Source organism: Zootermopsis nevadensis, unplaced genomic scaffold, assembly GCF_977971745.1.
Source record: "Zootermopsis nevadensis isolate Lab colony 2312 unplaced genomic scaffold, Znev_1.0 Znev_ptg000018l, whole genome shotgun sequence".
NCBI lineage: Eukaryota > Metazoa > Arthropoda > Insecta > Blattodea > Termopsidae > Zootermopsis > Zootermopsis nevadensis.
The window spans coordinates 6,892,621-6,917,256 of NW_028259150.1; the positions used below are offsets into that span (position 1 = coordinate 6,892,621).

Here is a 24,636-nt window from a genome sequence, read left to right on the forward strand (position 1 = left end):
TGTGAAGCTGCTTCTTATGTAGTTTTTCCCATGCTGCTCTTATTTATTCTGTCTTACGTTTAAATATTCTATCCAAAACCTCGTACCTAAACACCCATACGAAACAACAGGTGCATTTATAGTTTCGTATATTTTGATATTCAGGCGTGTAGAGAAGGAATGAAAAGATGGAATAAATCTGCCCCGAGTCATACATATAATTTGGATCTCGTATTGTATTTTTCAAGTAGACCTACTTCAGTTTTGCCACGTTTTAAAACAGGTTTTTAGCACATTTATGTTATAAGTACCTATTGCCTTTATTATTCAAATGTGTTTAAACGTTGTAGCTACGTGCAGCATCTCATATATTTCACTTCACTCATGTAACCTTGAATGAGGCGAGAAATTGACATTGAATGTTAAGTTGGAAAGGAATACACGTTAAAGCTTTACCGCTAAGCTGTCTTCCTGATACACCATTTTTACTACAGTGTAAGCCACCGTTTAAAAATGTTTGATTTTGACTAGTTCGTGTTTTCCGTCGTGCCAACTTTCACATTCCTCCAGCTTACAACAGCGGTGTTACCGTTTTATCCTCAATCACTTAACATCTACAGATGACATTGCTCCGCTCCCATTTTATCGCCAGTATTTCTTCAGTCATTTGCCTTAATTTTTTTTATTCCTTTGACCATTCGTAGCTTGTCCACTGATATGAAGTAATGTTTCACAAAGGCTTAAAATCGCTGAAATATAATCTTAACACTATCATTACAGAGTAATTTGATAAGTAGCTTATCGGTCAAATTTATTGAAATGCTTCCAGGATGAAGTTTAGAATCATCATTTCCCTTTTCTGCCAAAGTACTTACAGATTAAAATATAAATCTTTAACTTTACCTTGCTTCGTTGACCTTAAAACTTGGTCTATCGCTCAGAAGAAAGAACATTGATTGTAATAAACATTATACTGCATAGAATATTTGTGCCTGAAGATGGGTAACATGAGAAATTGAAACGCAATATAATGTACAGTTTTATGAAAAGGTTTAATAATTTTCATTCTTCACGTCATGTTTTAGGACGGTGAAATAAAAAAGAATGTTGTAAGCAAGTTGTATACTGTTTATGGGGGAGATAAAAAGCTTGTAAAATGTGTCTTTTGTGTAAATGGTGTTTGAGGGCCCCAGGGAAAGAAATCGGTTGGGAGATTACACTTAGATCAGAGGTTATTAAAATATGTGTTACAGAAATGCATTTTGAAAACGTGAATAGCTAATTCGCCACACGATAGGGTCAGTGGTACGGTTTTGAAATCACGGTGGTGACCTCACGAGTTCCATAGATGCAAGAAATTTCTTACCAAGCTGAGTTGTCGTTGACTTTTTATGGTTGGCCATTCATCGTCGAGTCGATCACCCAAACACACCAGAACCACCCATTGCAGCTGTGTCGAGCCTCACAGGGGACCATGACTTGCTCCTTCCATAATCTGCTTGGTCGTTGTGCAATATTTACAGGCGTGCTACTAGTGGGCTAGATTCATGTCCCACGTTCTTCTCCGCTTTTGGTGGTCAACTCCTTCACTGAAGGGCGGGGCAGCAGCATTCTCTCTACTTCTTACACGTCACCTTCATGCGTAATGACGTTTGCCATTGTGCCTGGAAACAATGCATTTTGTTATGACCGTCCTGCAGAAATGTTCAGAAGAGAGACGCGATGTATTTTCATCCGACACTTAACAGTTGCAGGATGACCCTGCACGGTACCTAATTTGTCTTCATATGGTGTAGTCTGTAATTCGAGAGCCCATGAGTTTGGGTTAGATCGCTCGGACAGTGGGACCGTGCATTCAAATCCCACCCAAGGTTTGGATGTTTGCGTCTTTCTGTGTTCTGTTCTGTATAGATAGAGGCCTTGCGACGGGCTAATCGCTGAATGTCTAAATGGATTAAGTAACAAGTTTTAAACGAGGTCTCATCCAAAGATTCAGGGTGTTTAAGAACAGAGTGCTGAAGAGAATATTTGTAAGGGAAATGAGGAAGAACCAGGCGAGTTGAGAAAATTTCTTAATGAGGAGCTTCATACCTGTACTCTTTAACCGGGTATATTATTAACGGTGATGGACGAATGATGTAGGTCGCAGGGGGTGTGTGTGAAATGCATACAAAATTTTAATAGGAAAATATGAGGGGAAAGTACCATTTGGGAGACTTATGCGTAGATGGAGATCAATATTAACATTGAATAAAAAGGAGTAGATTGAGGGCGTGGAGTGCATTTATTTGTTTCAGAATGTGCCCAGTAGTTACCTCCTGTGAACATAATAATGGGCTTACGGGTCCCTTTAAAGCGGACAGCGACCGGTAGTTTCTGAGGAAAAATCCTTCTTCATGCTGAAAACACGTATATGTCTGTCTTGTGTCGTACGAAGTCAAAGAACCGTGCTGCCATGAGTTTCAAGATGCCAGCTGTGAAACATACGACACTGGAAACTGAAAGTATGAATTTCTTTGGCATGATTCTGTGTTGTTGCATAACATTATAATAGAACCTTATTTAGTTAGGCATAGAAGATTACGCAGACACGACCTCATGAATGGAGGTCGCCTGAGAGAGGCAATCCAAATGTAAATCACTCTGTTGTACCTCTTTAAAAGAACTGTTAACTATGCGTACCACGTGTCTTTACTATAAAACCTTGGCTTTTCGCCTGCATAATATACGTATAGGTTTCATTCGGTTCTAGAACAGCTATTATTTTCGTGAACATGATTAGCGATTGGTCTCATTAGTGAAGATGCTGTGTTTTTTGTTAACGGTAGGATTCTGATTCATAGATGGTATTTAATTGAAGCTAAAACAGAATTAAGTTAGTTACTTAGACGAGCTTCGTGCTACAGAGCGTTAAACATTCTCGAAATGTTGCAGTTTGCTTTATTGATTCGTATGCTGATAAGAGAAGCTGTATCAGCTGTAGAGATTATGTGGGGTTAGATGGTCGTGATTATAGTTGCGAATGAGAACTGGGTGTGTGCAATACAGGGTGATCGTGGCCTGTTCGGTGCCGTTCCGGCATACACCTGGTGGAACTAGGAGAACGCGAAACCTCACGCGACGGTGTGTCACTGTAGAGGCTCGAACTTGGTTCCTCCCTTAATGCGTTACCGCCAGCTAACCTACTTGGAGTCTTTTCGTTCGTTCTTGTTGTATTCAGTGACTTCATCAACTTCGTTGATCGTACCGTTTGGTCTGTTCCTTTGGAATTTTGATTCAAGTTTTGGTCACGTCCTCTGCCGGTGAATACATCTCACAGGTTTCAGGATTCAAGAAACCTCTTTTGCACTAAGGACATGGTATAAGCTGATTTTCGTGCAGTGTTTACAATTTTTATTATCGAGTCTGAAACTCTCTGCCTTGTGGAGTGCGTTAATTGGGCAGGTTTTAACCATTTACCCGATATAATAACCAGGAAGCTAAAGAAGGTGACTGTTAAAATTGGCTTATAGAGTTGGTTCGACGTCGGGAACGAGGTTTGAAGACGGAATGGACAGATTTATATACGTTTGGTACTAAGTAATAGTATTTATTTCAGAGTAGGATTATTTTTCTGATACATAAAACACTGTATCAACTACAGAGGTTATGTTGCGTCGGATCTTACACGTAGGATTCTTGAGCCTATTAGAACCTACGGTCAGCAGTGCAAAGGTTGTGGTCATTTGAGGTTCATGAGGTGGAAACATTAGCAGCACTATTCAATAGGGTTCTGAAATTTTGTAGTAATACGAATATCTTCAGAGAATACGGACTCTGCTAAGACTTGGTTTATGTGCAACATAATGTATGTTCACCTTCTGAAACGTCGTATTTTTCATTTTGCTATAGCTTTGGTGAGCCATTGTAGCTAAGTAAATTAAATCTTGCATGGTGATAGATCAAAGACATGTCAACTTATGTTGCACGAAAAATTTGTGTGCATGTAACAATAAGAACCGTGAAATGTTGATGTCATGTGTGACAATCTGCAAGCGCACTAGCCAGTTAGAATACACTACGTGTGTGGAATACGCGGTTATTCTTTCACGTGTCTGGCTGACGTATACCTGAATTGGGCAGACGAATATGAGCACTTTGCGTTGCACTTCTACGGTTTAGAAGCAAGAAGACGGGTTTACAAGACGGACACACTTGTGTAGGAAGTCTGCCTTGCAAGTGTCGTAACTTGGCGCAGATGTCGCGCACGCAGAATGTTGAGTGGGACATTGCCCTTTGATAGTCGAGGTGCGATATGATGTAATAATTCTAATTGTGACGCGCCGAGAGGGTACCGGTTTTAGTGGATATGAGTGGAAAGGGTGTAATTGGATTAAGACTTAGTCGTACTTTCAAAAGAAAAAATCATTTGCAATTTTTCACACCTCATTTACAGTGAAGTATATTTACGCAATGAAACTGGCATCATCTATAGGAATTCAATTGCATTTGTACAAAAACTGGAGACAGAACTAAATTAGTGATGTAAATCAACTCAGATCTTGACAGTGGCCGAATGTGTAGTAATGGTGTAGTTACCCACGCTACCCACAATCATCATTTAATTTTCCTTGTTACATGTAAACTTCACTGACTTCATCTGTTGCTTGTGCAGATCTGTACAGAATCACAAATTAATGTTTTGAAAATTCCATTGGCTTCATTGTTTCTTGTAAAATTCTCATTTCAGATACGGATAGATTTCGCATCATTCCGCCACTGTCGAACATGAGTACATTCAGTTAACAACCAAGAAATTTATGGACACAATTAAAGAAATTAATGATAGACGAGAAATTTAATTCAGGTTTTAACAGCTGTTCACGCTGCCCAGAGTTACAATATTTTTCGGTGTATTTTGTTAAATATTCGCCATACCAAAAAAAAGTTTCAAGTAAAATATGGTAAGTCACATGTAACGTACACTTTTTTGTACGATGATTCCTTTTTGAGAAAATATGTAAGTCTGAAGCAGAATGTTTCTTATATTTAAGGAATACGAACCAAGATTAAGTTTTACGGATAACTTTCAATACAGATACCTAACACCAGATTTAATCGAAATTAGTCGAGTAGTTTGGGATGAAACATGCAAATGGACTTTTCTCTCCATTATGTTGTAATTTTGTCCATTTCGTGCAGATAACGAGAAAGGATGAAACAAGAGAGAAATTGTATTGCAGTAGAATACACATAGCCTATTTTCCAAACGCGTTCTTTGCTGTGTGACATCGACATTCATACAGATCTGTAGTTGCAAAGCAGTCAGTCAGTCACATCACAGATTTCACACTGCACAGCAAGAAATTATTTGCATTTCGTTAAATTCTAATCAATGTATCGAGAAACAAGTGTTAAATCTTAGAGGTATATGTTTTATTCCCAAATTCATTGATACAAGACTACGTTCATTGGTTTCGGATAGGCCTGTGGATAATCCGAACGTGTAGATTTCCCTGTTATGCGTTCATTTCACAAATTCCGTGCTGGCCGCATTCTCGTGTTTTCATTGCCCATTGGCCTCGTACTATAGAAAACAATTTGGACTATGAGTGTAATATTTATCTCGAAGAGGAAAATGACTGTACAGTCCACAAATAAAATTTTAGACTTTTTCGTAAAATTTCTGGTTTGGATGTGATGGCCGCCCTCATTGTTATAGGGCCACGTGATAAGGAAGTTGGTTTGTAAGATTTCGTAAAAATTAGGAAGGCATGGAAGAATATGGATGTGCATGCTTAGGACCTCATCAGAATAAATATGGCATTGTTTTAACTTAAACACTTTCTCGCTTTCTTTATTTCTCTCGGAGTAGGAACCTTTCTGTTACACTGATCTCTTAGCTCATGGCAGGGCTTCAGAAGTACACTTGCCACTCGTCATGGGCGAGTTAACTGAGGCCGGTGACAAGTACATTCTCGTTTCAGTCTAAATATATGGACGAGTGGATTCTATTAAGTGGCTATTAGGTTCGAGCTCCATAATCTGTGGTTGTCTCTCTGTCAATGAACGGCACAGCTGTGAGTAGGCTCTGTTCGTCGTGATGGACCATCACAACCGGTGAAAGGGTGTGATAATGATAATTACTGCTGCTTTGAGGTGAAAGGGGAAAGGAAATTGTAGGAAGCGGGTCGTGGTACTGTCACGGCCGGGGAGGATTGGGATAAATTAGGAAAAATCCAGCTAGGTTAACAGGTTCGAACCAGGTACCTCCTAAATAAAACTCGAGACGTTTATTGTTAGAGAAATTTAGGTATTTACAACACGAGGTTTGTGGTTTGGGCTCTTCAGATGACGCTGCGGTGATTAACTCTTTGAAGACTGAAGTTAATGTACATAATATTTAAAAGTTCTGTTCTTACCTCCAAAACGCCCTCAGGTATTTTCTGCGAAGATCACTGATTGGTGGCTTTTATGGAAATAATATCTCTCTGCTTGTTCTAAGAAACACAGGAAAGCCATAAATACGCTGTGGGCAAAACACAGATTTACTGTGTTACTGCGTGTGGTATAGAAGCCCATAGGAACTGCTGGACTTTAAAGGGTTAAATTAAAGAGAGTTTGTGGACGAGACATTGGCAGGCTTGGGAAATGAGAAATTTAAAAATTTTTGTTGGGTAACCGGAAGGGAAAAACCCACTTGTAAGACCTAAACATAGGTGGCGGAATGTTAAAATGCGTCTTAGATAATAGTGATTTGAATGATTGATCTGGTGTAGGATAGATTTTGATATCACTCTTTTGTGAACACTGTAATGCACCTTCTGATATTAATCGTTGTTTGTTTGAAGGCGCTGCACTGTGGAGTTGCTTACCTCCCGATTAAAAGACTGAAAGCTTTGTTGATGATGTACCCCATTTGGCACAGGCAGAAGTACTCGGGATGTAAGCGCTTTCATGGTTCGTGGTTTGTTAAACTGTCTGTATGTGGTGTGTGTGCGAAGCAAAGACGCAAGTGGAATTCACTTTCATGCCCACCAACCGATCTTAGGGAGAGTATTATTGTGAAAACAAGCAACTTTCTTTGTGTTCTGTTCAAGCTACCAGTGAACGTACAAAAGACATTTTTTTCCGAGCATCGTCCGTACTGGATTTTATACAGTAAACCAATTCCCATTGTGTGTTAATCTGATGTCTGTTACAGACCCTGCATGAAACACTACTTTACAACTGTATTCACCTTAACTGTCTCCTTTTTGTATGCGTTCTTTGCACAGCCTGTACGAAGTGAACACTTTTGACCTATTTGTCCTTCCGCTGGTCGCTTGTTTCATCTGCAAAACTGCTGAATGGATGTCGATTAAACCTGGTATTGGGGTTTAAATTCCTAGGTAATTTTAATATTGGTGCGTTTCGATCAGTTACAGCCCCCTGCTTTATATGAAGCCGAATTAAACTTTTCGGTTCATCGTTCAGTGTTAGTAGTTTACACGAAGTCCTATTCAAAAACTGCTATTTTATTTCAAACAGTTGTTAAAATGCAAAGAAAATTATTTCTAAGTGTGCATTATGATAATGGGCCTGTCTGTAGTTTGGTTAGCTTTGCAACAGTAGATTTGTATTTGTATTTCAACATGAGTCCAGTTAGTTATGAGAAAATGTGTACTCCATTAGAGTATATTATTCCTTTTAATATTGAAGGAAATAATTTGTCTCTCAAGCTTTACATACAGAATATAAAAGGTTTTCTGCGTGTTTCGTCAGATATTCAAGACTTGCAAGTCGTGTTTACAATGGACATTGAATTTCGTTGAAGTAACTATTAGGAAGAGTTTCGTAGAGAATTTCTTATAACCTACTAAAAAAGTAAAAATGTTAAATATGTGACAATGGAGTAAATATCTTTCGTTGATTGCATATCACTTAACCACTAAACATCTGCAGTATAATTATAAATAGAAGGCCCATTCGTGTGTTAGATGCTGCACTTAAGTAAATCATTAAGAGTGGGTGCATTTATTGATGACGTCAGCTTTCCTTTTATTGGCTACACTTGGCTGAAAATCCTCGTTCTCGTTAAATTCTTGCTGGGGTCACACAGTTCCATTGTGAAGCAGTTTGGAAAGAAGGGATGCTTGTTGGGAAACAGTTGTTTACTGTTCTGAAAATATACTTGCATCCTGGTGAAATTTAAGGTTCTCACGACGACGAGTATGAAGATGACTGTCTTCTGGGATGTTGCATCTTGTAATCTAGCTAAGCTCTGATAATGGAGACATTAAGCTCCTCTGAAACGCCAGTCAGTGTCTACTTCACAACGTACACGTCGCAACATCCGTAGAAGACAAGCATATGTCTTCATACTTGCTTCTTGTTCTGGTTGACTTGCCCGTGACAAATGGGCATTCGCATTTCTGGAGCTCTGTAGTCTACATGCTCAGGAAGGAAATATAAATGTGAATTCATGTAGAGAGACGAGACTTCTTGTAGCTAGCTTGACCACTGTAGGACCTCCTAATTAGTGTAGTGCCTGGGCTTGCTGCGGCAGGACATTAGGTCCTCGATAAGTAACGGTGTTGTGGTGGTCGCACGCTGTCAATGAATTGAATGGATTCAGGTTCGACGACTTGGGTTCAATTATCTGCAGGTGCGTCCCGTTTATGACGGCCCTGGAGCTCACGCATTGAAATATCGGCACAGCATTTTGGTTGGAGAATCCCATAGATGAAGTCTAGTGGTGGTAATTTTGCGTTGTTTGCAGAAGGATCTTTAATTGAGTGTCTGCCAATACGTTCTTATGTTTCATGTTAAAAATTTCTCAACAGGTTAGGTTTCTGTCGCTAAAAGTAGGCGATCCGATACAGGTAAAAGTAATTCTAACTTTCTCGATTCACGGTAAAACAATTTATTTTCCGAGGATCGGCGTCCTCTTCCCTACCACTCGACCGGTTACATCGTTAAGTGCCCAGAAATGGAAAGAAACGTAGCAGGGCCTAAACTTCATGCTGATTATAACTATTCAGTCGTTAATAGGAAACCAAAATCAGTTGCTAATTGCGAAGCGTGGTTTTTGCATCCGTAGGGAAAAGTACCGGTCCTGATTAGAATTTGCGGATTGGTGTAATTTAAGCAATCTGTTGAAACACACTGTGCACACTTACTTTGCGTGAAATTTAAATTGATCCGTATCGATCTGCTGTATCCAAATCTGTTAATCTGTTCAAAGAAAACGTATTAGTTGGCATGAAATGGCGTTGAGGAAATTCTCAGCGTCACGCCCTGGCACATTACCCCCGGGGAAATGACCCCCGGTACCCACTGGGTAGATGGACCACGGGGCCGGTATGAAGGCAGAGGCTAGAAGAGCCCTGGTCGTCCAGTCCATAGTAAGACACTGTCCTGACTAAACTACCTCGGCTCATTCGTCCATCACATATGTTCCATACAGTCTGGAGTTGTTATGCGCCGTCTAATGTTCTTATGCAGTTGCTTGTTCTGGTTGCAGGTGAAATTAGAACGGGTACTTGGGCTGACAGTATCCAGCAATGCAGCGCTCGACTGCGACCCGGAGACAGAAGTAGTTGCCTACCCTGCAGGGTAAGTATTTGTGCTGTATTATACAGAGTAGGTTACTTAGCTGTGGACTTAGACTGCAGAAATAACCATTTATCCAATGGCGCCTAGATGTGGTAATGCATTTAGATGCCGATGTAATAATAAAACCCAACGATCATAGATACCTGCTCTCGTTTTAATAAATATTTTACATGACTAGTATTAATTATTATAGTAAGAACTGCAACTTCATAAAGTTGTGTACATTGTGTTTATCACAGTCTAACTCCATAATGCAAGAAGTGGTTACTCATCTGGTCAAGAAATTCCGTGCTTTTATGAAACCTGAATTATGTCACCCTGTTCATTAAAGCTCGCCGTTGGATGTAATCCTGAGCCATCTAAATTTTGTTCATACCCTACTGCCGTATTTTTCCTGATTAATTTTAATATGATTCTTCAGTGTTTATATGTGTGGGTGAATTTAATGTTTATTCGTATCAGTCCAGCATAACGCCCATTTTATTCTGCTATATGCATACTATTACATATGTAGGTTTGTGTATTTCTAATTGTTGCTTTGAAAAACATTGAGATTTTTCGTCCGTTTTCAATTTCTGATATTAAGTCCAGCATTAAGGAAATGGATTGGCTTAATCCTTTGGAACCTTTCGCTGAGCACTTCGAGTCCATTACCACAGGAAATTTCTTTCTAAATTAGGCTTTAGTTTCGCAATATGAAGTCAGGTTATCATTATAATTGTTATAATCGTCGTGATTATTGCAAAAAACAAAGTAGTTTAGCTTCAGTCATCCGAATGTCTCTTCAGAAATTTGCCATTTTCATTCTGTTAAGGGCAGTGATTAAATGTGGTCACAGTCATTTCTTGGGTAAACCCAATCTTATCGTCATATTTCATAAAAAACAATGAACTTTCCCAGTAACATGGAGTTTTATTACTGCGACCATTATAAATTACTCTTGTAGATATTTCAGTTTTGTTTCAACGTATCTAGACTATAATTCAGTTTATTTATCATGACCAAACCTGACGAATAAAACTGTTTCACAAGTAGGAAGAATGTGCCCTTGAAAATGACGGAAATATACCTGTATGAAGGTCACTCATTGCTCCATACCTAAAAGTATCAGCAGTTGTCACAGACATGTCGACAAATAAGGATGAAGTTGAGAACCAGAAGCCAGCATGTCCTGTGGCAATGGAGATCCTACAACGTATTCCATTCCTTCAGCCTACGAACAGAGAGACTGCAGACAACCAACTGGCCATGAGAACTGTCATTGCAAGGGATGTTTTCAGAAGAATCGCAAATGTAGGAATAAATAGTTTGAGATGCGGTTTGAAGCCTATATGCTGCTAACAGTTCCAGCTGAGGTTACTACTTTCAGTTTCTGTGCTAGTATGTGATTAGTATTTGAGACTCGGCTACTGCTTAGAATGTCTGCTATAGCACCAGATTTCCATGGGGAAACAAGAAGATTTTACGAAAATTTTGAAAGACAGATATCTAAACAGAGGCCGTGAAACACATGTAAACTATAAGTTATAACCTACTTATATTGGTCCAAGAGCGAGCTATTTACTACGCAGGCCGTCACGAAACGTTGTGTCTCGTAAGTCTGTGTTGTTAGAGTTGGATGCATTTGAGAAGTGTGTTATCAGATGTTTACTTTACAGAAACTGTGTTGAACACGTTTTGCACCAACTCATTCCTTGAATAATTAACAAGATTCCTATCATACTTCAAGGAGTGTAATTGGTGGCGAAGGGTAAGAACAAGGTACAGTGCTCGGAGAAGAACCTGCCACACACTTTGCCCGGTTTAAGTCCCGCGTGGATTGCACTGGCTGTTAAACCCGGACCGCGACGGTGTGAAGCATTATCCATAATTCCGAATTTTTCACGCTTTACATACCAAAGTAAGGAATTTCTGTATTGCATTGTTTGCTTTCGTGAATCGCTGAGCATGAGCAATATTTTTTTCTCTTTACAGTAAAATTTACCTTCGATTGAATCAGCAGAATGGAATTATTACCGGATCTAGTTTTGAAGTTCAGCAGTGAAGGTTTCCGTAATGTCATGGCTGGAAGTATTTCATATCCTCACATGTCGTGTTTTGTATCATCTGAAGTGGAACCAAGTTGCGTGGAGCAAGCTTCTGGGTTGTGGCCTTCCAGTAAATTGCTTTTGAGATACAGGCTTCCGTGGAGAATGTGAGAGGTTCTGTTGTTCATGTTTTAAATTCATTATTTACTGGGGCTTCGAACCCAATCAGCGCTTTTCATGTTAACCACTCGACCACGACGCTCGGTGAGGTTAAGAAATCCGTGCCTCAGTTCACGGATTATTTTACGAAGCCGTACAACACTCCGGTCTGCATTGCTCGTCTTTATTTTAGTCTAGGAACTTAATACTGAATATGCATCGCGCATTATTATTATCTGGGGAGGGGGGCAACACAGAACGGAATGATTAAGTATAAAGTACGTATATATCTTTGTTCTCTGACGTTGTCAGTGTGCTTTTCACCCTGAGCTTCACGTCTATAAAACATGGAAAGAAAGCCTGGCCACTGGATATTCTTCTCCATACTTGTTCCAGTTCTGTTGTTGTTGTTTTTTCCGTGATAGGCATCCGGGTGTGGGCCTGTTTGTTTGCTTTTGTTTATCAAGGTTATATTTTGCTGACAGGCGCTGTGTAACAGTGAAGCGTACGCTTTGCTCTCCGTTCCGCAAAGCAAATGTTTCATGTAATCTATACTGATAAACCGAGCGAAACTTTCTAACTATAAATCCGACTCCACATATTTACTTTTAAGCACTTACGTAATTCTACTGTTGTCGTCTTGAAAAATTACACTGAGACTTACTGCCTGCGGATTTTATTTTTATTTTCCGCAGCGTTGCACATTCCACCACGACAGATGCTTCTGTTAGTTGATCTACTTCGACTTTTGTTTTTACCACCACACTTTCAACACGTTATGCCCGAAAATATTTGATATGTTGTTGATTGAGACTGCATTAAACAGGTTTCCGAACATTATTTGAATTGAATGTTCCTGTTGACGTTTTCGAAAAATCATAAACTTGCTGGTCGTTATACGTAATTTTCTCTACTACCTTAGAACCTCGCCCAATAGCTTCTGTATCACTATGCTGTGCATTTGTTCTAATTGCTTCTGTTCGTTCCAAAGTAACAACAGTTTACTGTAATAAATGTGTATGGTGCACCACGTAATTTCGTTTATTATTTGTATGTTCGTGTGGGATCTCCGGTAGGCCTATCGTAACTCCCGCTGGTAACAGTACCCGCAGATCCAACACCGGCTATCATATTTGTGTTTATTGCCTTTAAATTATTGAGAAAGTTGTTTTGTGTAACGAATTTTCGATTTACAAAACATTTTATTAGAGCCTCCCTCATAGGAGGTAAGTGACTAGACTACTGAAGTGAAACTTTTTCTTTCATTTAACCATTGGTGAAGTGAAGCTTTCGCGGCGACTGAAGTTCATGAAATATTCTCGGGCTACAAGCCGCGTCAGGTTTTCATCCTCTCACCCTGAGGATGAGAACATGGCTCTCGAAACGTTGCCGGAAGATTTGGTTTGTTCGCCGTTCATCCTCCTGATGCGGCTTGTAGCCCAAGAGTATTTGATCAGTTGGTTTATGTGTTAAGTAAGAAATGTTTTCTTTAAAGGCGAGGTGTAACATTCCTTACAGATATAAAGTTACTGTCGGTCGTTAGGTTTTATAGAATTCAGAATTCTGCAAACGATTTCTTTTCCTTGTGCCTTATGAAATTAGATCGATTCTAATTCTTACTCGGACTAGGCTTAGAAAGGCAATTGAAACACTGCGCGGCAAACGATTGCAAATTTTTACCACGCGCTTTCGCTCAGGAAAGGCACTAACGAAGTCTGCAAACTTTATTGTCAAACATTTGATTCTGAAGTGTTTATCAAAATCTATTCGGAGTTTTTTGAGTTCTCTGTGATTATGTGCAGTTGAAAAGGCGTCGTTAAATGACAGTACACAATTATTCATCTACACGTATTTTAGTGTGGTGTTATGAATGGAGATAAATTTGTCTTCATGAAAACGTGGCCAGTTTTGCGTTTTTATAAGTAGGTATGAGACAGGACTTACCTAGCAAAAAATAGTTTTAACCTAAACGATTAGAGATTTTGTCGCAATGTAGGGACTTCATACCGCTTGATTAATTTTTCTTTCTGCCCTTTTACGCCATGGTATGTATCTCTCCACTCTCACTCGTCAAGTAAAGGTAATGTAATGAAGGTGGTCAAGAATGTGTACAATTTATTATGTAACAGGTATGAAAGTTTCTGCTTTTGTATCGTGCAATCCGGGAACCGAGTGCATTGTGTCGTGAAAATATTCATTTTGTCGATTTGAGATACGCTGGGTGAAATGCCGGTTTCACGTTCGGTGTATGTAAATACAAATGCCTCATCCGTAGTGTGGTGACGTAACACGTTCGTATGACGTGTACCGAGAAAGATACTAATTTGTCAAATTCACTGGAATCAAAAATCTGTTAATTGACTTACGTAAAACGAGTAGGCCTGCATAAAATCTGTGCAGAAGTGTCAACCTTATTCGGCACCAACAATTTATTAAGCTTTTAGAGTTGTAAATCAGGACTTTATTTCTTCCCATTACTAGTTTTCTGTTGTACATACATTGCGAAAGGAAAATTGTAGTCCGTGTGCTATGTGCTTCTTCTAAAATTGGTAGCCTCTTAAAATACCTGAGAAATAAAACAGTTGCTTCCTGGTTGTAGGTATGTTGTGTATGCTAGAAACCAATGCGGAAGAAAAGCCTTGATCAGACTTATCCTAATTTGTTTCTTAATGTGTTTGCATTTAAGGATCTGATAATTGGATTTCTTAAAACGTATTCATTTTTCAAGGAAAACTTCTAGTATAGTTATTTCGATCCTTGCATTGTTAACTGCGTTCAAGCTCAAACATTCTAGAACTTGGAATATACAGAATTTTGCTAAAATAGAAGTGAATTAAAAACCAAAGCGGCTTTGGAGTTGGGTATTTTAATTTTTATTTATCATAAATTAATTGTTTTGAGACTCAGACTCTATATTTAAAGTGAGAAGTATTTTCACACATAGGTGTATAGTACCATAGTAAATTAGAAATAGAAATGGACTCGGGAGAAATTTGTGTAACTATTTCTGATCGAATTTGTGCCGCAGGTGGTATATTTCCTATCACAGTGTGGTACAATTTCGAGCACGCACATTTTCTGATTTTTTAAAGCATTTTTCTTTAAAGCGTCAGCACGAATTTCATGTTACGAAGTTTTGCATAATTGACAACTAATCAACTTACCTTTCTGCAGTTACTTCTCAGAATAATAAATCAGAAGACGAAATTGCAAATATTTTCCTTTCCTTGGAGGCATTAAAGATGTCTCTTTTAATGAAGGACATCTTTCCAGAGTTAGGCGTTGGTTCGACGCACATTGAATAGACCCTGTGCTTTGTTGCTTGTTTGTAGTGTTCTGCTTTTTCTAAACTGAAGTCGGTTTATTTTTATCGACTTTTGCGTTAATTGTGTATTTCTTCCTCTTGTTTTTTAAACATGAGAGTCTTGACTGGCGTTTGGAATCAGTTCTGTCTCCATAGCAACATCGCGTTTGATGCTTGGTGCAACGATCTGCGTTTCCGTCCTGCTTGGTTTCTCGAGTTGAAGCAGTAGGCCATTGGGCGATTTGTACGGGAGCACGTGAAACCTCATACAGCTGATTCCTCAGTATTGTTTTATTATGTGCTTCTGCGAATAAGTGTAATGTAAATTTGAAGCATTGCATACATTCCGTGGCATTTTGTAATATTGTGCCTTGCTGGACTTTAAAAAAATGTGCTGTCCAATGGCTGCAATACATACATGTCTGCTTTGAGGAGGTAGCCCTGTTGGCTGTGAGTCGCGTTGAACAGATGCTTGCTTTGAGGAGGTAGTTCTATTAGCTGTGTTGTGGTTTGTGCGGAACCACCAGTGTGGTTTCCATTTTTATCTTAAATTAGCAAAACTTGGCCTTCAGACTTCGATTTCGTAAAGTTTTTTAACCAATCCAGAAACAGAAAAGGGAAATAAAATTATTTCCTTAATAATAATTGTTGTTTAACAAATTAAGGTAATTTGTAATAAATTATTTAGTTAAGATGGGTGTTGATATACTTATGTAAAAATATATTCGAAGCTACTTACTTGTGATTTATGAGAAATAAGTACATTTTATGTGGAGATGATACTTTTGATTTAAATTGTGACTACTGTTGTTTTAACTTGGTTCGGAAAGTCGATGGACAAAAATGAGCCAACCTGTATCCACCAGCAGATAGTCTACATGACCACTTATAACCCCACATGGTCGTTGAAAATGTCATTTTATTAAAAGAAAACTGTTGTAAAATTTAAATATCATCGATGCTCGCAATTCTGACAGGTTTCTTGGTAATAATGCTTAGAATTTTATGATGACATGTACCTATATCAAAATTGCACCACGTGGCCTTGTATGCTTCTTTGTGATTGTATCTGAATTTTTCAAATGTAGTGCTGAAGATATCAGTTGTCATCTTAAGTGCGTAGATGGTGAAGGCAAGCATAGTTTTGAGTTTTATTTCCTACTATGCACGTACTTTCCATCTACGAAGCTTGCTTGATTTCAGCCTCGCATTGTTAGGCTGTGGTACGAATACATATGTTCATTTATAAATTGTATTAGGAAGTGATTTCCCATGCCGTTAAGCCAAGGTTATCGCCGTTCCTTAAATGGTTTTCAGTGCTGGTGAAAGAAGGTCACTCACTCACTGTTCATGATAGACGCACACTTTTAGGTCATTGTTCCGACCTGGATCCACTGCGACTCTTATTTCCTCTTAATTTTGTAATGGCGGCGACTTTCACCCAATACATTAAATTAATCTTCGATCTGTACCATGTGTAAGGCTTCTTCGAGTACGGGTTAATGTATCGGAGGGTCTCACCTCGGTGAAGACGTCGATGTTGGTCTTCTGGGTTGCAACGCCGTGTGAACTTGAAAGTAGAAACCAAAGTTTCAGAGATATCCCTGAAGATGGAGGCAGTATTTTTCTTTGAAACGAAGGTTTCTACCTACAAGCCCGAAAGCGTTGCAACTCAGAAGACCAACATCTATATCAAATGTCATGTTGATTAAAATCTGTGTGATCCATTTCGTATTTAGAATGATGTGAAATGGGCAGATGCAGATGTTTTATCATAATTGTTTTTCTACTTCGCTTTAGAATGTCTGTCGGTAGTAAGGTTCAAGAAAGTGAGAAGGGGTTGCATCCGAACGGAACATACCAGATTCTCGTCAGTGCTGATGGTCTTGATTTCGAAGACGAAAACATTTACACCATAAACACAGAAAGGAGGCTGTTCCTGAAATATGTCAGAGAGAACTAAATTGGCCTATGTGTTTAGATCTTAATGCAGGACAGTTCATCCTTTTAGGATAGCCAACAGATTCGGTGAAAATGTGAGAACGTTCGAATATTTGGACTCTAAATAAAGTTACTTTCGCGAAGAATTTTAAACGCTTGAATTTGAAAAACGTTTAATACAATCGATTTGAGACTGTTTTGTCATCCCGTCGCCTGAGTTAAAAAAAATCAGTGTCAAAATATGCAAAACTATGATTTGGCCAGTTGCCAAAATGATAGTAAAACTTGGTCTGTCGCCCCAAGGGAGCGAGGAACACAAGTTGATGGTACCATGTGGGTGTAAGCTATGTTATCGACGTTTCGAATATCCGTACCGTCTCCATCTTCAAGGTGACTTCACCGTATTTACAAAAGCCCGCCATTGGACCGTGTTAGGAGGCAGTCCGGTCGAATACCCACCCTCGCGCTTTTTTCTCAAGCTCCGTCGTAATATTGTCGCAACCTAACACTAGGTCTTCCAAATGCTTTCTTTCATGTTTTTCCTCCAGTTTTTAATGTATTTATTATATTCCCTCGCGTGTTACATTTCCCATCTTTCTTCTCGTTATTGATTAAAACGCCCTGACAAATGTTAAGTGAAGAGCAGAAATGATGAAGTTTATTTCTTTGTTTCTTTCATTCCGTCTTTCCGAAGTCCAGATATTCTGTCTTTGGGGCCTTATTCTGAAGCAGCCTGTGTTCTCTTCCTGTCAATGTTTTGTACCTGCACAAAACAAGTGAAATTGCTATATTTTGTTTTAATATTTGGGATTTAGACTGGAATCAGGAAGATAAAAGGTTCTGAATCGTATAACTTCGATATGTCAGTGTTCCTATTGTCAGAGTCTCTTCTGTTAATGCTGGTGAAGATGGCAGGAAGACGCTAATATTCTACTCTTTGTAACGCATTCACGAGGGCTGCGTATCGTGTTCCTTCCTGGCGTGTTGCCTGCCACCTGGGTAGTTCGATCGACAGAATTCCAAATTAAATTCCCTTCGCTCCAAGGTCGTACCGGTGACGACTGTTACTTTTGTGATGTTATCAGCTGTTCAAGTACAACGAGAATTTATATTTCGTATAATCAGAATCTTTTGTACTACAGTTATTACTGACACCATAAAGGCGAGTGTGAAGCACAGGGGTATACCCGACACACTCAGACGTTTTAAATATTCCTTTTTCTCTGCCTTTACTCCCTTGCCTTCCCTTTCATCATGTTTCCGTACTTCGTTTTCTTTCTTTTTCATTTGTTTCCCTTCTCTCTTCTTGGTCCTTCATTTGTCTTTTCTTTCTTCCTTCCTTTTGTACAGAAAAAACGAGCTACTTAATTAGTTATGTATTTATACCTAAAGACGGTTTGATGTTCGTGATGTTAATAACAATATTAAAAAGGCTAGCCTTGAAAATGAGGACAGAGATGGTCCTCGAAATGTCGGCAGAGTTTAACCAAGTCACGCGGCTGCAGGCCTGAGAAGATTTTTATTAAAGGTGTCTGTACGTTTAGCCTGTCGTATCACTAGGTGTTGTTTAACCTCAACAGTAGGTACGTTACGTGCAGTAACCTAACTTTGCCAACTACAGCGGGTATAATTTAATGAAGAGAGTGGCATATTTTGCTTCTTTGACCGTAAGGTGGGTTTTCAAACGCAAGCCAAATGTTCGCCTGTAAGTTATGTTTTATGCTAGTCAGTAAGGACAGATCGACTGACCGACCGCTTCAAGTCACGGGAGGAGTAAGATTCTGTGTTAGACTTTGTTGCAAATGCGAATAATTACAAACTTTCACCCAACCACTTCGTGTTGTGGTTGCCATGGGCAGTTCTCAGTGTCTGCTATGAAGTCGTTAAATTTTCCGTTCTTTATCTGTTCTGTTTCCGCTCTTTATCTGTGCCGTTCAATGGGTTAGCACAGCAGTGCTGCATCTTCACTTGCAGTCTGAAGTGACTGATGATTTTCCGTTATTTAATGATGCTGCTTCAGATGTCATGCTATCGTAATAGTGGCTGCTTGTGAGGTAAGGATTTGTCGCCTGTTTGCAGCTACTATCGAAACATTTGTATTTAGAGACTGAGGTGAGCAGTGAAGACATTCGGGTTGTATCCTCTGCGGTGACCAAGACCCGAAATGGCTTCTCCCTCCCGAATACTTACATAGCGATACTGCTACACCACCGTCCTTGGTGTATTCTGTAGCTACCCGAATGGAATTCCGTCCTGGAACGGCTGTTTCGACAGGATTTTCGTTGTTTTCCTCAGTCTATACACCCAAATACGGAGAGCTTGCCTGCAGTAGACCATGACCGCTTCCTCCCACTTCCCAGTAACATTGCCGTTTCTTCGTCGCTGCTTGGTCTTAGTAAGTAATAGGCCCACAACCTGATTTGTATTCCTAAGGTCATGAAGGCAGGCAATTCTGATAGGATTTTCCTCTTGAGTTCTATTTTAATATTATCTAGTCTGCATTTAGCTGTGTGAAATACTGTCTTCCCGTGAGATTTTTGGACTGAAATGTTGCATGCATTTCTCACCACCCCCGTACGTATTCTGCTCAGGATTTTATCAGACACACTCAATCTTTTCTTCTTCCCTTAAAAGTGATAATGCAAGTTGACCCAGGAATGTCGCAGTGTAAACCAAGGAAAATAAGCCAGTAGTGTAATCGTCAAACGAATAACCATCTTTCCTGTTTTGTTTTTTCCAGATGTACGGTGGTGCTCTTGAACCCAAAGAAAAACCGTCAGAGCCATCTCCTCAACATTTCGCGGAAAACCATCACGTGCCTCGCGTTCTCTGCAGATGGACGTTATTTGGTAACGGGAGAATGTGGTCACTTGCCCTCAGTGAGGGTGTGGGATCTCCAGGAAAGCGGAGGTACCCAGATTGCGGAGTTTGCGGGCCACAAATACGGGATCAATTGCGTTGTGAGTAAAGTTGATCCCTGCTTGTAAATAAATTGCGATTTCAAGAAATTTAAGCGTTTAGAACACGCGTCATTGCGTTCCCTGCGAATGTCGACAAACTACGAAATCAGCAATTAGAGCTGGATTTTCTCTTCGTGACTATATACGGGCCGTCGAAGGGAGCTATGCTCTTGAGAATTCGGGGTTCTTTGCTCAGATACAGACTGGCCGCTGTCCTCCGTCTTCTGCCCATGTTAAGAGTTATTATAGCTTGATATCGCTGCCCTCCATACGCCATCGTGTCATATTCTTTGAAAATGAAAACTACCTAGACTTTTAAGCTTCTCACGGTTGTGAATATGAAGGTGACTGACTTCTCGATTGTTACGCTCTTATCGTCTTGATCATGGTGGCGCTAAGTACCCCTGAAACGTCGATAAACTTCGATCAGACTACATGGCGTAACATACAGCAAGACATTCATCTTAATGCTTGGCTTTGTCAAGATTTTTGGAGCCGTTTTGAGTAAGTATTCATTTTGCATGTCGAAATTTGGTACGCCTGTTGTGTTCAGGTACTAGAGGACGTCATAGACGGGCGGTATTCCAAACCCTGTAACATCTGTCTTGAGGTATCCAAAGCGTGATCATATTTTAAAATTTCGCTTATAGGGTCGCAATATGGCCAGCTTCACGTACAAGAAAATAAAACGATTATGGAAACATTCAGTTGAACCACAGCTCATCTGATTTTACGATCACTACGCTTCGTCATATTTAGAACTCGAATCTAGTATTTATATTTTGTCTTCGAATTCTCCCCTTTTCCGCCCGTTTGTTCCGGCTGTTTGTGCATCACATATCAACGCAGTGAGCTACTTTACTATTCCAGTCCAGTGTCTCTCGCCCTAGATGTCAAAGAATTTTTATGCAAAGTCTGAATTTCAGCCAGTTTTCTTTCGTATGGGATGCTGTGTCCGCCCCTCTTTCTGCTTCCATTATCTACATATTTCGTCTCTGATCTTCTAAACGGACGGAAATGATATTTGACATTGGCTCCTACACTGAATTTAATTTTCGTTCATGTAGTCATATTTATTATATCAAACTCTTTCTTCCTAATTAAGATCTACTGTGTTTATTCGAAACATTCTTTTGACGGTTCGAATGTTTAAAAAGATAAAAGCAAAAATAATTTCTGTGTTGGTTGTGATTTTTGTAGGCCTAGTGGCATTAGCTTTGCTGCAGCAGTTGAACACTAAGACCGACGAGGTGTGTAAAATAACAAAGAAAGTATTTTCACGCTTTAAGACTACTGGTCTGGTATAAATTTACCGACGTTTCAGAGGTGCTTACTGCCTCCGTCATCAGGGCAATGAGTAAGCCGCGCACGAGGAACCTGGTTGAGTTATGGGAACCAGTCAAGGCAGAACCTTGGTCGGACCAGTGGAGGTAGGAAGGACCTCTGAAACGTCGGTAAACTTCTACCAGACTACACGGCGCTACATCTCGGAAGACAGCCGTGTTCGTACTCGCTGCCGTGAGAACTTCAAATCCTACGATTTTCACACTTTCTTGTCGTTATGCCTGACATCGTGTTTCATATCTGGCATGGCGCGAAATATCGATTTGCTGCGTCCCTCTTGGTGAGTAAATTTCCCACAGAATGAGGTACTGCTTCTCATTGTGGGTGTATTAAGTAAAGTGTGCGGGGAGGGGGTTGTAAACTTTCACTCATTGAAAGCGGATTTATTGAAATTTTAATTCAGTGGTGCGCAATAAATGTAAAGTGTACGGAGAAGTCATCGCCAGAACAGCACGATTTGTTGGGATTGGAAGTATTGAGTTAGTACACACACTCGAGAACCGTGCTCTTACGTATTTATGTACGTGACGTAATGGTCAGACTCAGTTCTCCTTCATTACCTGCAGACAACCTTTGCCTGGCCTTACGCAGTTGGTACGGAGAAGACGAATTGTGCGTGCGGATGCTTGATCGTAACTTAAAAAATTAAATTTACTGACTAGGCCTCGGTCAAATGTGTAGAGATCTAGGAGACTCGAAACCTTCGGAAATGAAGAAAATCGAGCGAGAGTGAAAAGGTGTGCTCCAAATTGGATTTTTGTTGCCTCGTTAGAGTTGTACAAAATTCATTGCTGATAAAAAACTCGTTTTCGAATGAGACGGCAACTGTGGAAAATGTTTACCTCCTGGGCAGTTCGGGGATTATATTTGTTTCTGTAATTTATAGAACGAAAAGATCTTTGTATTTACATTTAATTAAAGCTATACCGATTTGTTTTTAAAAATCACAGTTTGTGCACGTACAAATCCCAGTATAATGATGGGTAATTGCATTCTCTGTCCTGCGTCTGCGGTACGAATGTGGCACTGTTAGCGTTAGAGCGCTGGTGTGTGTTTAGAGCCCTGCTCGGTACTGTGACACTGGAATTGTTTCCAGTGCCGTAAACATTTCTCTGTTGTGGTACGGCAAAACATAAATTTCAAATCCTTTGCTTATGATGTCGAGCAGGTAATGTGTTTGACTTGTATTTGGGAGGCGCCCGGTTCATATCTCCATGTCTTACGTAATGGAAATTTTCGTGGTCGTAACTCATTCTAAGCTAAATCTATGTAGTTGATACAGCAGCGTTGAATATTGTGTAGACGAGCCAACCTGCCAAATGGCACGACCTTGTATGAGGATACAGCATGTCATGTCTTCATATAATTGATCAGAAGTTCTAAAAAGTGGCATCTTACACACCTGTAAGCCATAAGGCTGCGCTGCTGAGAAGGCTAAGAAGTGCTTGATGGTTGCTGAAACTGCGACACTGGTTACATAATCAAACATAACGTGAGCCCTTGACATACAAGACGTTAGGTCGGCTTTAATATAAATTATAGTTGTCAGTAGTCCTCATTCCGTTCGGCCTACGTAAAATTTTATGGTGAAACTGTTGTTATGTTGCAAGTCAGCCACCTGATGGTCGAAACAGAAGCTACAAGATTACGTCTTTCAAATAGTGCGTATATTTTGTGCAGGCGCGGTCAAGTGATTATTGCTAGTACTTCATTTTCGAACTTTTTTTGTTCTCTCGCTACGCTGTCCCGCGCCGTAGTAGGTGTATTGTAATTGCCCACACCTGCTCCAAGACACTGTCTTTGCGGGCAAATATTTGAAAGCCAATCTTTATTTTACAACCGTCCCCAAGGAATACAGCAGAAACACGATTATAATTTAACATTTGAAAGAATTAGAAGTTAAAAACTTGCCACCTGCTGCAGTGAATGAGAGTTTGGACAAAGGATATAGGCTCTAAACTGTTCCACAGTGTGAGTATTGCCATCATGTTCCACCCATGCTAAACTATTTGAGTGCATGGCATAATAAAGATATATGCGGGCGAAAAGACAACCTACAACAGAAGAGAATAGGTGAGAGAATGATCGAAGATAACTATTACATAATTCATTAAGCATGGCCGAGTGTTGCATCTCGTCACAAAGACCGTGCAAGTGTTAACCTTGCGACACATCCACCTCCTGTTGTCTTAGACCTTGCACAGTTTCTATGACCAAACTGTACTTGTTTCCAAATAATGTCTTCTCTTTTATCGCCCTGATGATGGAGGCAGTATGACCTCTGAAACGTTGGTAAACATCTACCAGACTACATAGCGCAACAACCCAGAAGACGGAAATCTTCATACTCACCGCTGTGAAAACCTCAAATGTTACATTTTCTCATTTACATTCTCTTCAGCGTGTATTTACCAACGCAGTTACTACAGTATGTGTAAAGAGAGTTGAGACATTCTTACTGCTAACTTTTCTGCGTGTACGGAATTATAAGAAGATTATTGCAGGAAATCCTACGTCCATGATTATGTGAAATCGGTCTGGGGCTGGTGTTACGGCAGACGCTTTTTCCGTTCCCACGGCTGGTCAGTTGGCAAATTCAGTCCTGAATCTCTGTCTGCCGTATTATGAACATTTGCCTTTTGTACCAGGATGAAATATTTATCATTGGATACGTGAATTTGGGGATGATGAGAAGTGCAGATAATGTACAATCATTGAAAGGAGGCTGGTGAGCATCGGTAGGTCGTGGACAGCATTAACATTTATACCGACCACGTGTTCACGTCTCTCGCCCATGGTGCCTCAAAAGTCGTGCAGAATTAGGAGGATAGTATGTCATGCCCCGAAGCTCCAGAAAGGTGCCAGGATTTCTGATACTGAGCGCGGTAACTTAACCTGGAATGTGAATCGCAACCCCCCCCCCCCCCCCCCCGGTCATCATCATAATCTTCGTCTTGTTATGAACTTGCCATCTTACATGGTACCTGTCCATAAGCCAGAGTCGAAGGTTGTGAATTATGCTTCGGTAAAATTAATGTGAAATTAATGAAGTGCTATTTTAGTATCTTCGGCAAGGTGGCCGACTTGAGGTTCCACACTGGAATATCTACCAAGGCTGTCATATAAATACGTTTGAAATATTGATAATCTTCCCCGGAACGAGGGTCCGGCAATTTCATTGCAAGCCAACCACTTGTATAATGTCCAGTCTCCGCTTCCCGGTTGAATTATGGAACTGCCCATTTAGGTCAATCACACAATGTGGACACACACTTTCTAGTTTAAAAGGCCGTGGTAGATTTCTCTGGCAAATACACTCGCGTTTCCGACACCTGTCTCTCGTCGA

The 24,636-nt window shown here is 40.0% G+C and overlaps 1 protein-coding gene across 8 annotated transcripts in view; it reads left to right on the forward strand.

Moving 5' to 3' along the window:
* Wdr62 (WD repeat domain 62) overlaps window positions 1–24,636 on the forward strand; it is a 120,256-nt gene that overhangs the window by 43,587 nt on the left and 52,033 nt on the right. For all 8 annotated transcript variants that reach the window (XM_022070501.2, XM_087351273.1, XM_087351272.1 and 5 more), the window contains 2 exons: window positions 9,464–9,555; window positions 19,727–19,946. In XM_022070501.2, coding sequence (XP_021926193.1) covers window positions 9,464–9,555; window positions 19,727–19,946 — 312 coding nt within the window. The remainder of the gene's footprint in view (window positions 1–9,463; window positions 9,556–19,726; window positions 19,947–24,636) is intronic.